This window comes from Capra hircus, chromosome 6 (genome assembly GCF_001704415.2).
Source record: "Capra hircus breed San Clemente chromosome 6, ASM170441v1, whole genome shotgun sequence".
NCBI lineage: Eukaryota > Metazoa > Chordata > Mammalia > Artiodactyla > Bovidae > Capra > Capra hircus.
The window spans coordinates 50401791-50414443 of NC_030813.1; the positions used below are offsets into that span (position 1 = coordinate 50401791).

A 12653-nucleotide genomic window follows, 5' to 3' on the forward strand; every position below is an offset into this window, starting at 1 on the left:
TTATCACTTCTGGTGAATTAATGTTTTAAAGGCAGATAAAGGGTTATTTTCAGGAATTTAGTGATGTTTGTATTGAACTCTAATGCTGTTTATAAACAACAACAACTTAAAACTATTACAGCTTCTAACTAGGATTCATCCAAGTTGACTTTTTCCCACCTGAATGTATTTATTATTTACAAACACATAATTTGCAAATAAAAATTCTCTTCTCCAAAACCTCCACCACAACATTCCAATTTTGGGCATAAGCCATTGGGGAAATTTCTTCATAAGAGGTTTTTTTTTTTACCTGCATAAATTTTTATTTTCCTTCTTTCAGATGCGTCTACATCCATACATTACTGTGTTTGGCTGAATTCCACTCAAATATGATGCTCCATTATGCACCATACTCTGATGACCTTGCTACTTCGAAACCTGCTGGAGCCTGCCCTTGGCCGTGGGGTGTCAGCCAATCACTGCTTGTTCCATTTGTTGTGCATTTGATTTTCTTTTTTTTTCTCATTTAAGGAAAAATAGTATTGAAATAAATAAACTTATAAAAGAAACAGTATTAATAAAAAAATGTGCTATTAGTGGGTGTCAGTTACCAGGAACTACATTCTCAGAGAGGTAGTTAGCAGAATTTAATAATGAAGTCTTTAAAAAAAATGTAGAAATGTATTTCAACAATGATTTTAAGACTCTGGCTTTGTGTAAACCAAGGAAAATTAAGTCTATGAAGTCTCTGTCTATAATATATTAAATAATGACTATGAATAAAATCCTAAATTACTCAATAGTTTTAAAGTGTTACATAATCAAAACCTTTTCCAGACCAGGGAGATAGTTCTGTTAAAGTGAAGGATAGTGTCTCTTGCGCATTCTGTGTGTATATTTCTAAATGCCACTGTGTGTGTTTGTGTGTGCTCCCACAGGTTATATGCAAAGACTTTGAGCAACATTTATAAAAAGTATTTTCTCTAAGACAAATTCGAGAGATTTATTTTGTGCTTACCACAGGCACTGCCAGTGGATTGTTTTTTCCCCTAATCTTGAAATATTAACCAAAATATCTGTAGAATTTTCACGACTTTGTTGTTGTTGTTAAATTTCTTAAGAAAATTTGGAAACTTTGAGTTAGATTCACAGAAGTCACTGTGGTCACATTCAGAAGGAAGATGTAGCTACCTTTTTTTTTTTTAATTTTCGTTTATCAGAAGACTATTCTACTTGATGTGAGGTAACATAAGTTCAAGCAACTTCTGAGAATTCAGCATGTTATATATTTTTGAGAAAGCAAGTAGCTGAATTTTAGTTATACAAATTGTAATTTTCTAAGTAAGTCAAGAATTCTCTGTATGTTTCCTCTAACTCTCTGTATATTTATGTCTCTGTTTGTTATGGTGTATGTGTTTGTGTGCCTAAAATAAGTGTTCCATATATAAACTTTGATAATTTTGTAATATATTTATCATACCATCTTCCCTATTAAAGTTTTCCCCAAGTTTTGAGTTACTGACCAAGAATTCCAGATTCTTGAGAATTTTTTGGTGAATTATTGTCAATATAAAACCCTTATAAGAAAAAAATATATATTGGGACAACAGAAATATGCAGAGTGATAGGAAATGCTCACTAACACTTGTAAATCACTAAAGCTTGTATTTCAAGTTGTTTATTTTATTAGCTGTTTATTTAATTTTGCAAAAAAGGAAATTTTCAGAAATATCACTGAGACTATAGTGAAATTCTTCAATAAAACCTAATTATCATTAATCTCTCTTTTCCTTTTGAGCACAGGACCAGTCAGTGTAAGAAACTGGTAAAAACCAAAAACTTCTTACCACTTTTGGCTTCTTGGAAATATGCTTTCTCATCCTAAAGTAGTAAACTTCCTTAGACGTATACATAAACAAAAATCTGTACTGAATCACATCAACTCAAAGACAAAGTTACAGACAAAAAAAAAAAAAGAAAAGCAAACAGAAAAAAAATGTCCAGAATTTTGGAATAAACTAATGTGTAGCCATATGGAGGGGATGTTTATGAATACTGTCACAAAGAACATTCTAAGGCACAATTTTGCTAACGGGTATATAAATCAGTTTGTGAATTTCTACTACAACCTGAAAGATGCAAAATAAAGCAGAAAAAATTCAAGTAGGCCATTCATAGAGTGAGGCTAAATATTTTCTTGTGCAATCCTTATTTCAGTTGTGTTTGCATGCCTCCATTACTCCCTGCTTTTGGTTGCTGTGTAAAAAATTCGTCTTACTGTGGAAGTAGCCCAAAAGGAATGAGAACCACCCCTTTAGATTGTTCCAAATGGGGAACAATGGCTATTTACTGTTATGATTAGAAAACATAACAAATCAAAACAAAAAAGTACTAAAAATCCCAAGGATTTTAGCGTGCTTAAAAGCTGAATCAGAATAATCAACAGCAGCAAGCTATGAGATGTCTATTATCATCCCTCTGGTGTTCTCTTGTTTGTTCGTTTGTTTGTTTGTTTGTTTGTTTGTTTTCCCATCTTTGAACATTTTGCCGTTGGTTCCTGTCCCTGCACAAACTTCCCCTCTGCCCTAACTAACCCCCTGCCCCCAAATGTTCTCCACCTCAGATCTCTTGACCACTCTCCTTTTCAGTTACTGGAATTTACCTTTTAGGGGGGTGCCTATGGACAAATGGAAATAGACTCAGAGCAATCCACCACCTTATATCTTTTAGCATTTGAACATTTTATTTTAAACGACAGTGCAATACTTCATTCTCCATTATAAAAACTAAAGAGGAATATGAGGATGTTAGAGACTGATTTAAGTAAAGTTTATTTACTTTAACACATCCAATATCAGCTGATACTGAGTATGCAAAGAAAAATAAGTCTTTGTTTTCATGGAATTGATGTATTATAAAGAAGATCACAGAGCAGAAAAATGATAGACTGTGTTTGCCTTATGCTTCTAAAGTTTCAAATCATTGAATTCATGTTTGCTCCTCAGAGCAATCTTTGAGGAAAAGCACCATTATTATTCTGAGGTAAGAAAACTGGAGTAACGAACAGCTTTTTCAGGACCCTGATGGAACTAGCAAGAACTTTATCAAGTCTTAGAAGAAATAGCCAGTCAGAATTCAAAAGTACTGAAAGCATTTGGTGGAAGTGGTGAAATCTGTGCTTTTGAATATGGTATATTTTTAGACTTACCTGGGTAAACTCTTCCCAAAAGAATTAGAACAAACCCAGTTTTTCAAACTTTTTCTAGTCACAACCTACACTTTATACTATCAAAAAAAGTGTTGTGGGTATAATTTGAAGATCTAATCAATTACCCTATTTTGTAAACAACAGCCCCATGTGAGATTAAAAACAGACAAACTTCAACAATTAGGTAAGCAACCAAGATTATCATTTATTTTTGAGGGTATCTCTAGAAAAACTACCAATATCCTCCAAAGTAATTAATTCCACAGTTTGAAATGTCTCTGGGAATAATTTCTATGTGTAATTTTGAAAAACACTTATCTTGATTGTGTATAACTTTTGTAATCCATTTATTTTATAGAGAATAGGTTGATTTGCTTTATCTTTTATACACTATGCAAGGCTTTGTAATTAAAATGATGGCTAAAACAAAACTCTTTAGTGCAAAAATAATATACTACTACTTAAGGCAAGGGATAGGTGAAGCTCAGAGACACTGCCCGCAAGTTTGTCTTGTTCATCAAGATATTCCCAGTGCCTGCTAGAGTGTGCAGCATACAGGAGATACCCCTAAATATTTGTGAAACAAACAACGATCAAAGGGCCTGGGCTTTAGTGCTAAGTAGCCTGAAAATCCATCCACATCAGATCACTGAACTGTGGTATGACCTCTTTTATTTCAAACTCTGAGAACATCCTAGTTGTTATTTTCTTTCCCTGCTGGGTGATGTCTCCAGGATAAAGGACTACCTGCCGGGTTGGCTAGAGTCCCTGCCTTCTCTGCAGGATGTGTGTCTCTTATTTCTGTACCAAATGAGCAATTCTCTGATTCCCCCTCCTGGCTTCTTCTTAGTGGTGTTATAAACACCAAACCCTTCAAAAAGATTAAACTAAAGCAAATGTGGGAGGGAGGCACCGGTCACACGGTAGACTTCTGGTATATTTTGAGGGGCTGTGAAGAGGTGTGTGGACATATGGGTTTTCAGGATTTTTTGGGAGATCCTCATCTGTGAGGAAATATGGATACATGCACGCCCATACACATGCATGGGTCTCTGTATTCGTCAATTTATATATCCCTGCAAGTATTCATTCATTGTGCCAACCTATGCTCACTGATAATGTATAATTTTTTTCCATTTTCATTCTGACTCTCCCTGGGGAGCAGTTGTTTTTAAAGAGAGTCTAGCATAACTGTAAAGAGAAACGTTTACTTGATGTACTCAGGAAATAAGTCTCGGAGAAGGGATATGTCCTTCCTGTGGACTGATGGGCAGTGAAGCTGAGAAATGCCTTACAACTCAAAAGAACTCCTTAGAAGTCCCCCGAGATTCTAAGAAGTGCCTCTTTTAAATTGCAAATAACCTCTGAAGGAGTTGATTCTGTCTTGGCACACCTGGGTGTAAATTGCTCTAAGCAGATAATGAGGTCAGCACCTCCCAAAGATCAATAGTTCTTAAGAAATGGGGATTTTGATGAAGACCCTGAGGAAGGGTGAACAGCCTTCCCTAGTTTAGAAGACTGAGAACTCTTTTAAGGCACCGTGTGTCTCGGACTCCAGCTGGGAGTCAGGAGGTAAGGTAAGATGATAGCAGCAAAGGGTATTCAGTCCTGATAAAAGCGAATATTTGTGTCCTTGATTTTGTGACCAGAGGGATGACACTAGATGTCTAGGCTTTATATGACTGTAAGACTGGTGTTAAAAAGTAGTCAATGTTTACTTTCTCCCATTTCTACTAGTTGTTTTGTTTGGTTTTGGTTTTCAGCCTGCAGTATCAGTGCTCTCTATCTTCATTCATTTTCTACCCTTGTACGTTCGTGAGAAAAAGAGGAACAAAGAAAGAGAAAAGAAGGGGGAAAAATGCAACCACTGCATGGCCATACACTCATCTTCTCCCTATTATTATTATTAGACTACTGTAATCAAAATAGTTGCCATATTATTGCCGTGTAGCTGTTTCTTATCCTAGTTTAATTAAATTCTCAGAAATTGAGTGCTATTAGGTCTTTACTGCAGAGAAGGCAACGACACCCCACTCCAGCACTCTTGCCTGGAAAATCCCATGGATGGAGGAGCCATAGGCTGCAGTCCATGGGATCACAGAGAGTCAGACATGACTGAGCGACTTCACTTTCACTTTTCACTTTCATGCATTGGAGAAGGAAATGGCAACCCACTCCAGTGTTCTTGCCTGGAGAATCCCAGGGATGGGGGAGCCTGGTGGGCTACAGTCCTTGGGGTCACAAGGAGTTGGACACAACTGAGCAACTAACACTTTGACTTTCACTTCAGGTCTTTACTAAGGGCTTCTCAGGTGGCTCGGTGACAGAGAATGAACCAGCCAAACAGGAGACACAGGTTTGATCCCTCGGGAAGATCCCCTGGAGAAGGAAATGGCAACCCATTCCAGTATTTTGTCTGGAGAATCCCATGGACAGAGGAGGAGTCTGGGGGGCTACAGTCCATGCGGTTACAAAGAGTCAGACAGGACTTAGAAACTGAACAGTAACAAAGGTCTTTCCTACAGATATCCCAGAAACCTGAATTTTTAACACTTTCCGCTTCTCAATTCTGACTGCAGAGGGTAGGTCAGGCTACAAAAGACTTGAAGTTTAGAGCCCCTGAAATTCCTAACTTCTGCTTACTGGTTTGGTTTTTGACAGCCTCTGACAAAATAGAAAACTGTAGCCTGATAAGGTGATAGGAAAATCTGCCTTTTGCCCTGACTGTGTCACTGACTGGCCAGTGAGCCCTTGTATAAATCCTTTCAAGTCCTGAAGCCTCTCAAACTCATCTTCTGTCATTTTACATAATAACCCTTGCTCTGATTATATGACAGGGTTTATGAGGGTTGCATAAACTGTTTTGGACATATAAAACACTACTGTAACTTGAGATAGTATTTCTCCATATCTATGAATTTCTCTAAGCCCTACTTAAAGTGCATTTGCACTTTTGGAATATTTTCACTATCTGTAATATTATATGAAAAGTTTTTTTTTTTAAATTTCCGTTTCTTGGTGCTTTTCGTTTGTTTTGTCATAATCACTTATTTGAAGCCTCTGATGTTCTCTTATCCTGGTTGATTTCTTTGAAGTAATGTTGATCAAGGTGCAACTAGGGTGTGTACCTATCCATAGACCAGGAGACACTGGGTTTTGTCCAAAGTCATTGCAGAGCCTATGACATCTAAATGGGAAAAGGGAAAAGAAATAGTTTATTGCTGCAAAGCAAGTAGCTTAAGAAAGACTCACAATAGTTTGTATCCATTTTGATACTTTTAAAATAAATTTACTACTTTTTAACAGTCCTTTGCTCTTCCATTCTGTATTTCCTGGAAGTTTTTCTTCCATTCCTCATGTCCAGTCTCTAACATTGAGTGATCATTTATTGAGCTTTAGTTCTGTGTCAGTCACTCTGCAACGGTGTCTATACCACATTATAACACTGACTTCTCCTAACAGCTCCAGGAGACAGGTTCCATTATTTGCACCTTGTGACATATGTAACTGGGGAAAAGAAAACAGAACCTCATAGGTCCCATCCGCTCTATATAAAGCAGGTGCATTCAGCTACTTGCAGTCAACTCTCCTCCAAAATAATTCTCTCTCCAAACCTGAGAGTTATCATTAGCACAGTAGTCCTGATAGATTTTACTTTATGTGCTTCTGTATTTTAGGCTTTTGTGTGCATTTTGTTCTAGTCCACAACACCTGCTGTGTGTCCACAGCAGTCTTACAAGACAGAGTCTGTGTTAGTCCACAAGGTCTGCCATAACAAAATACCATAGACTATGTGCCTTAAACCACGGTAATTTGTTTTTTCACAGTTCCAGAGGCCAGAAGTCCCAGATCAAGGTGCCAGCAGATTCACAGAAAGAGAGCTCTAGTGTTCCTTTCTCTTCTTCTAAGGAAACCAGTTTTATCAGATTAGGGCCTTAACCCTTCTGATATCATTTAACCATAAATTAGCCTCAGAAAGATTCTAATTTTGGTCAGGTCTTTAACATGTGAATTTCGGGGGGCACACAATTCACTCCAAAACAGGATGTATTCTTAAGGGCCGTGCCCTCATCTTGTCCTGCCAGATCACCAGAATGTATTCTTGACTGGAGCAGAACACGTTGGACTGGACCATTGTTTCTTCGTGAGCTCGTCATTCACCACATACAGTCTGTACTTTCATAGTAAAGAAGTTAAAATAACCTTCCATTTAAAAGCTTTACATTTTACAAGAACCTTTTTTTCCTATCAATTTCCGAAAGCAGCCCTATAGATATGTTCTTGGCATTGATGAAAAATCACTATAGCTTTTGTGAAAAGATATGAACGTGTAATGGGTATGCATGTGCATAAAATTTGAAGTTCATTTTTTAGCTCATTATATCTAACTTTTTATGCACATCATTGAATGCTTTTTGCAGTTTTCAGTTTTACAGGGATTTGTGATATTAAATGGGGCTTTCCTGGTGACTCGGATGGTGATATTAAATACCATCTTAGTTATTTTAATTTTGCCAACTGATATAAGTTCATGCAGGTATAGTAATTATGTAAAATTAATATTTGTATAAAATTGTCCAAAAATGGTTCCACAAATGTAACAGAATTTTTTAAATGATGATGTTATATTTGATAATATTGATGTTATAAATATTACAAATGTAACATAATTTATAAATATTATAAATTTATAATGTAATTTTATAAATTACATTTAATTCTGTTACATATAAATATTTAAGTATTACAAGCATTTATAAATGTTATAAATTCTGTTATATATAAAATGATGTTATAAATATTACAAATGTAACAGAATTTTTTAAAATGATGTTATATTTGATAATATTGATGTTATAAATGATAATATTTAGTCCAAAATATCTAGTATATTATTAGCTTTAAAGTTCAAATAAAAAATGAATCAGTTCTGATGAGATGGATGAAACTGGAGCCGATTATACAGAGTGAAGTAAGCCAGAAAGAAAACACCAATACAGTATACTAACACATATATATGGAATTTAGGAAGATGGCAAGGACGACCCTGTATGCAAGACAGGAAAAAAGACACAGATGTGTATAACGGACTTTTGGACTCAGAGGGAGAGGGAGAGGGTGGGATGATTTGGGAGAATGGCATTCTAACATGTATACTATCATGTAAGAATTGAATCGTCAGTCTATGTCTGACGCAGGATACAGCATGCTTGGGGCTGGTGCATGGGGATGACCCACAGAGATGTTGTGGGGAGGGAGGTGGAAGGGGGGTTCATGTTTGGGAACGCATGTAAGAATTAAAGATTTTAAAATTAAAAAAATAAAAAATAAACAAACAAAAAAAATAATAGGAGTTAAGGGGTGGAGGGAGTCAGTTGAAACAGCAATACTATAAGCTTAATAATCCTTTACAAGGACAGTCTCAGTGGATTTTCATGCATAGTGGCATAATTGATCTGACAAAGAGCCAGTAAGTCTGATTCCCCCTAGCATTTGGAAATTGCCAAACATGTAACCGAGGCTCATCCCACGCTCTGAGTGACTCTTCACAAACTATTATTATGTATGCATGCAACACTGTACATCAATACAAATTCATGGACACATCAAGTTTTTTTTTTCCCTCACTTTGCCTTTTCATTTTCTTAATAAAATTAAAAATTCATGTGATAAAATACATAATGAGTAGCCTGGGAACTATATATATATATATATATATATATATCCATTGGGCTGTAGGAAATGGTGATATTTTAGGTATAACACAGGATAAACCCATAAACGTCAGAAAAAGAAAGCTCTTTTCTGTCCTTTAGTCAGAATTTCTAGGCAATGGAGCATAATAGCTGAATAGATCTTTCCTAAGAAGTACAAACTTTCTGAGCTAACTTTACATTTGACCCCCAATATTAAAAATAGCAAGTTAAACAGTTGTTTCATTCAGGGAAATGTCAATAAGTGTAGCCTAAATCTGAATGTATTTTAATCATGTCTAAATCTGCTTTTCGTTGAACACAAGGACCAGTTTTATATTCAGAAATGGCATTTCTATAGGGCATTAGGGACAAAAGATGGTAATGCTTTTTTTTTCCAAACTGGTGCAAATGCTATTAGGTCAGGAGTATTAAAATTTACTTCATTACAAAGAAGTCTTACTTTTTTTTAAAGTATTTTACCTTTCATAAGAAACTACTTGTGTATATATGTATGTATATGTATGTATGATATGTATATGCATGAATATGTGCATGCTAAGTCACTTCAGTCATGTCCTACGCTTTGTGACCCCATGGACTGCAGCCTGCCCAGCTTCTCTGTCCATGGGATTCTCCTGGCAAGAATACTGGAGTGAGTTGCCCTGCCCTCCTCCAGGGCATCTTCCCCACCCAGGGATCGAACCTATGTCTCATATCTACTTGCATTGGCAGACAGGTTCTTTACCCCTAGTGCCATCTGGGAAGCCCATGTATATGCATATATACATATAAATATATTCTATACATAGAAAAGTAATACAGTTAACATTGCAGAGAGAAAATACTTATCTTATGCCAATTAGGTGGTTATATGCAGGTACTATTTTAGCCACTGGAGAAACGGCACTAATAAACATAGACAAACATCCCTTCCCCCATGGAGATTCAATTACAGTGGGGAAATAAAAAAATAATAGCTAAACTTATTCAACATGCTGTGTTCCACACACTGGTCACCATATTTTACATATATTATCTCATTAAATAGGTACAACAGCCCTACAAAGAACACCTGTAATTGTCTTCATTCTGTAGATGAGGAAAGTTACACACAGAGGGAGCTGAGTAACTTGCTCACCATCCCACAATTTGCAAAGCGTCTGAGCTGAGATTCAAGTGCAGGCAGTCTGGCTGTAGAGGCCACACTGTCCACTGCTGTGCATATGCCAAGTACAGGGAACACATCTATTTTACAGCCAGCTAGTTCTGTGAGAATGAAATTGAATCCACCGACTTCTCTTAAAGGCTTCAATAATATTTTAACTTTCCTATTTCAATATCTTTTACTATGTTCTTGAAATTGGATCACTCAGTCCAATTTTTTTTTCATAATACCACCTTAAACCTTAAAGTTCAAATCAACAAATGGGAAGATAGATGTTAGACTAGTCCATTTCCCACTTTCTCTCTACCCATTCTGTTCTTTAAGAAACACCTCATAAATATATTTTCCCTTTTTTGTTATTTTGTTTTAATGTTCTTCATTTTATTAAATATTCACACATAGTCTGTTCTGTAAGTTATTAATACAACTAGGAAAAAACAAATTTATTAATTTTTGTAAATTGCCATTTGATTAGGATGGGAAATGCCTTTATATGCGAATAAAATTTTATTTAGAGAGAATTAAAAACCTACTTTGTGTTTGTTATTGTTGTTTAGACCCTTAGTCATCTCTGCCTCTTTTTGATCCCCATTGACTGTAGCCTGCCAGGCTCCTCTGTACATGGAGTTTTTCAGGCAAGAATACTGGAGTGGATTGCCGTTTCCTTCTCCAAGGACTCTTCCTGATCCAGGGATGGAACAAGTCTCCTGCTTGGCTGTCAGATTCTTTACCCCTGAGCCATCAGGGGAAGCCCTTTCTTTAAACTAGTGCTGATTATTAAGCATTCGATTAAAATATGACCTATGTCATTTTCAGTTTTTTTCCTCTTAAAACATTTTATCAGTCTATTTCCTTATTTAAACTTCGCATATGTTTCTTTATAAGACACATTTTTTCTTTTTTATTTTAAATTTATTTTTTAATTGAAGGATAATTTCTTTACAGAATTGGAGACATTTTTAATCACCTAAAATTCAGAGGGGTATCATTGAAGCCCATCTGAAATTGCTTCTTTATGACAATAATGATATACTCATTTCTGCTATGACAGTGTCTTCCTAATTGCTTATTCAACAGGTAGATGTCTCAAAATATATATCTTTGTAATATAACTCTGGATTCAGCTCTATGTCTCTATACACTTGTGATCTGGATTGATCTTAGTATACATTTTATAAGATTTAAAGTTTTTAAGTTTCAGAATTAATCAAATTTTTGAGGCTGTTATTTTCATACTCCATCTAATAATTCGTAGAATTTTGTTTGTTTAACAATAAGTATTACAAGTATTGCCGTCCTTGCTGTTATTTCCTACTAATAAGAAGAAAACATGATTAACTGGTAAAGAACCCAATTAATAATCTCAGCCAGACCTCACATGAATTCTTACAAAGCCCAGCAGATCACTTCTTTACCATGTGGTTAAAAGTTGAACTCCCACTTGGAAACAACTTATTTAAAGCCAAAGAACTCTGGAAATTAATCAGTGTTAGTCATAGGCCTGGGCTTCCCTGGTAGCTCAGCTGGCAAAGAATTCACCTGCAATGCAGAAGACTTTGGTTCAATCCCTGGGTTGTGAAGATTCTCAGGAAGAGGCATGCAACCCACTCCAGTATTCTTGCCTGGAGAATTCCCATGGACAGAGGAGCCTGGCAGGACAGAGGAGTCCATGGGGTCGAAAAGATTCAGACACAACTGAGCAACGAAGCATAGTGCAGCGCAGTCATTGGCCTTATAAGTGTGAACATCATACATACATTTTAACATTAGTGTATTGTAAGAGTATAAGCAAAGTAGAGGATGGAACAGCTTGGTTTGAGTTGGAAAGATCATTCAAATTTAGTGTATGAAGATGGATAATTAGTGATGAATCTGTAAACTTCAATGTAGATATTGGTGCACTTTCAGAAAAAGGAAAAGAGAAGAAAAGACAAAGAATGCCATGTGTTCGGCATAACCAAATTGTAAGGACCTGATGAAATCCACAATTCAGTCTGTATTGTATGTAGTTGTCAATCTAGCAAAATGTTTCCTGGATACACCTTGTAGTTTGTGTCTTATATTTTAATCCACCTAGGGAAGGGAATTGTTTTCAGTCCCCAGAAATAATAGTATGAATACCTACCTTTGACAATAAGAAAGTAATAAAAATGCATGCTTATGTGTTCTTGAGAATTTATCTCTATTATTTTTGGACTTTTTGATTGTTCTTTTGTGAAACAAGAACAATTATTTTTTCAGAGCACAGGGCAGAAACTCCGAATGGCAAGTAAGTTACAATTGTGTAGCTGCTCTGTTTCACCCAAGAAGTGCTTCAGTGAAGAATTTACTTTACTATATGCTTATGCTTTCAAATATCTATCATATTGTTTACTCATCATTAAATAATGTGAACCTTGAGGGACTTAAAGTGCTTGATATCCCCACTATGTCACATTATGGTTAATGGGATAGCATATGCCTATTGTGAAGGGAGGACAGACATGGCTTGTGAATATAAAATCAATCCATACACAGTATTTCTGTAATCTTTGTATGTCTGTATACATTTTTCTACATCAGAAATGCTCAGTTCTACATTTCAGGCTACAGAGGTGCCAGG

At 35.9% G+C, this 12653-nt stretch overlaps 1 protein-coding gene across 7 annotated transcripts in view; it reads left to right on the top strand.

The window, feature by feature from the left end:
* PCDH7 (protocadherin 7) overlaps positions 1-12653 on the top strand; it is a 469679-nt gene that overhangs the window by 10361 nt on the left and 446665 nt on the right. Inside the window, exon 2 of one of the 7 annotated variants that reach the window (XM_018049359.1) lies at positions 323-5300. The exons of the other annotated variants lie outside the window; for them this stretch is intronic. Coding sequence (XP_017904848.1) covers positions 323-358 — 36 coding nt within the window. The 3' untranslated portion in view covers positions 359-5300. Of the gene's footprint in view, positions 1-322; positions 5301-12653 lie in introns of those variants that run through there. 7 annotated transcript variants of the gene reach the window in all.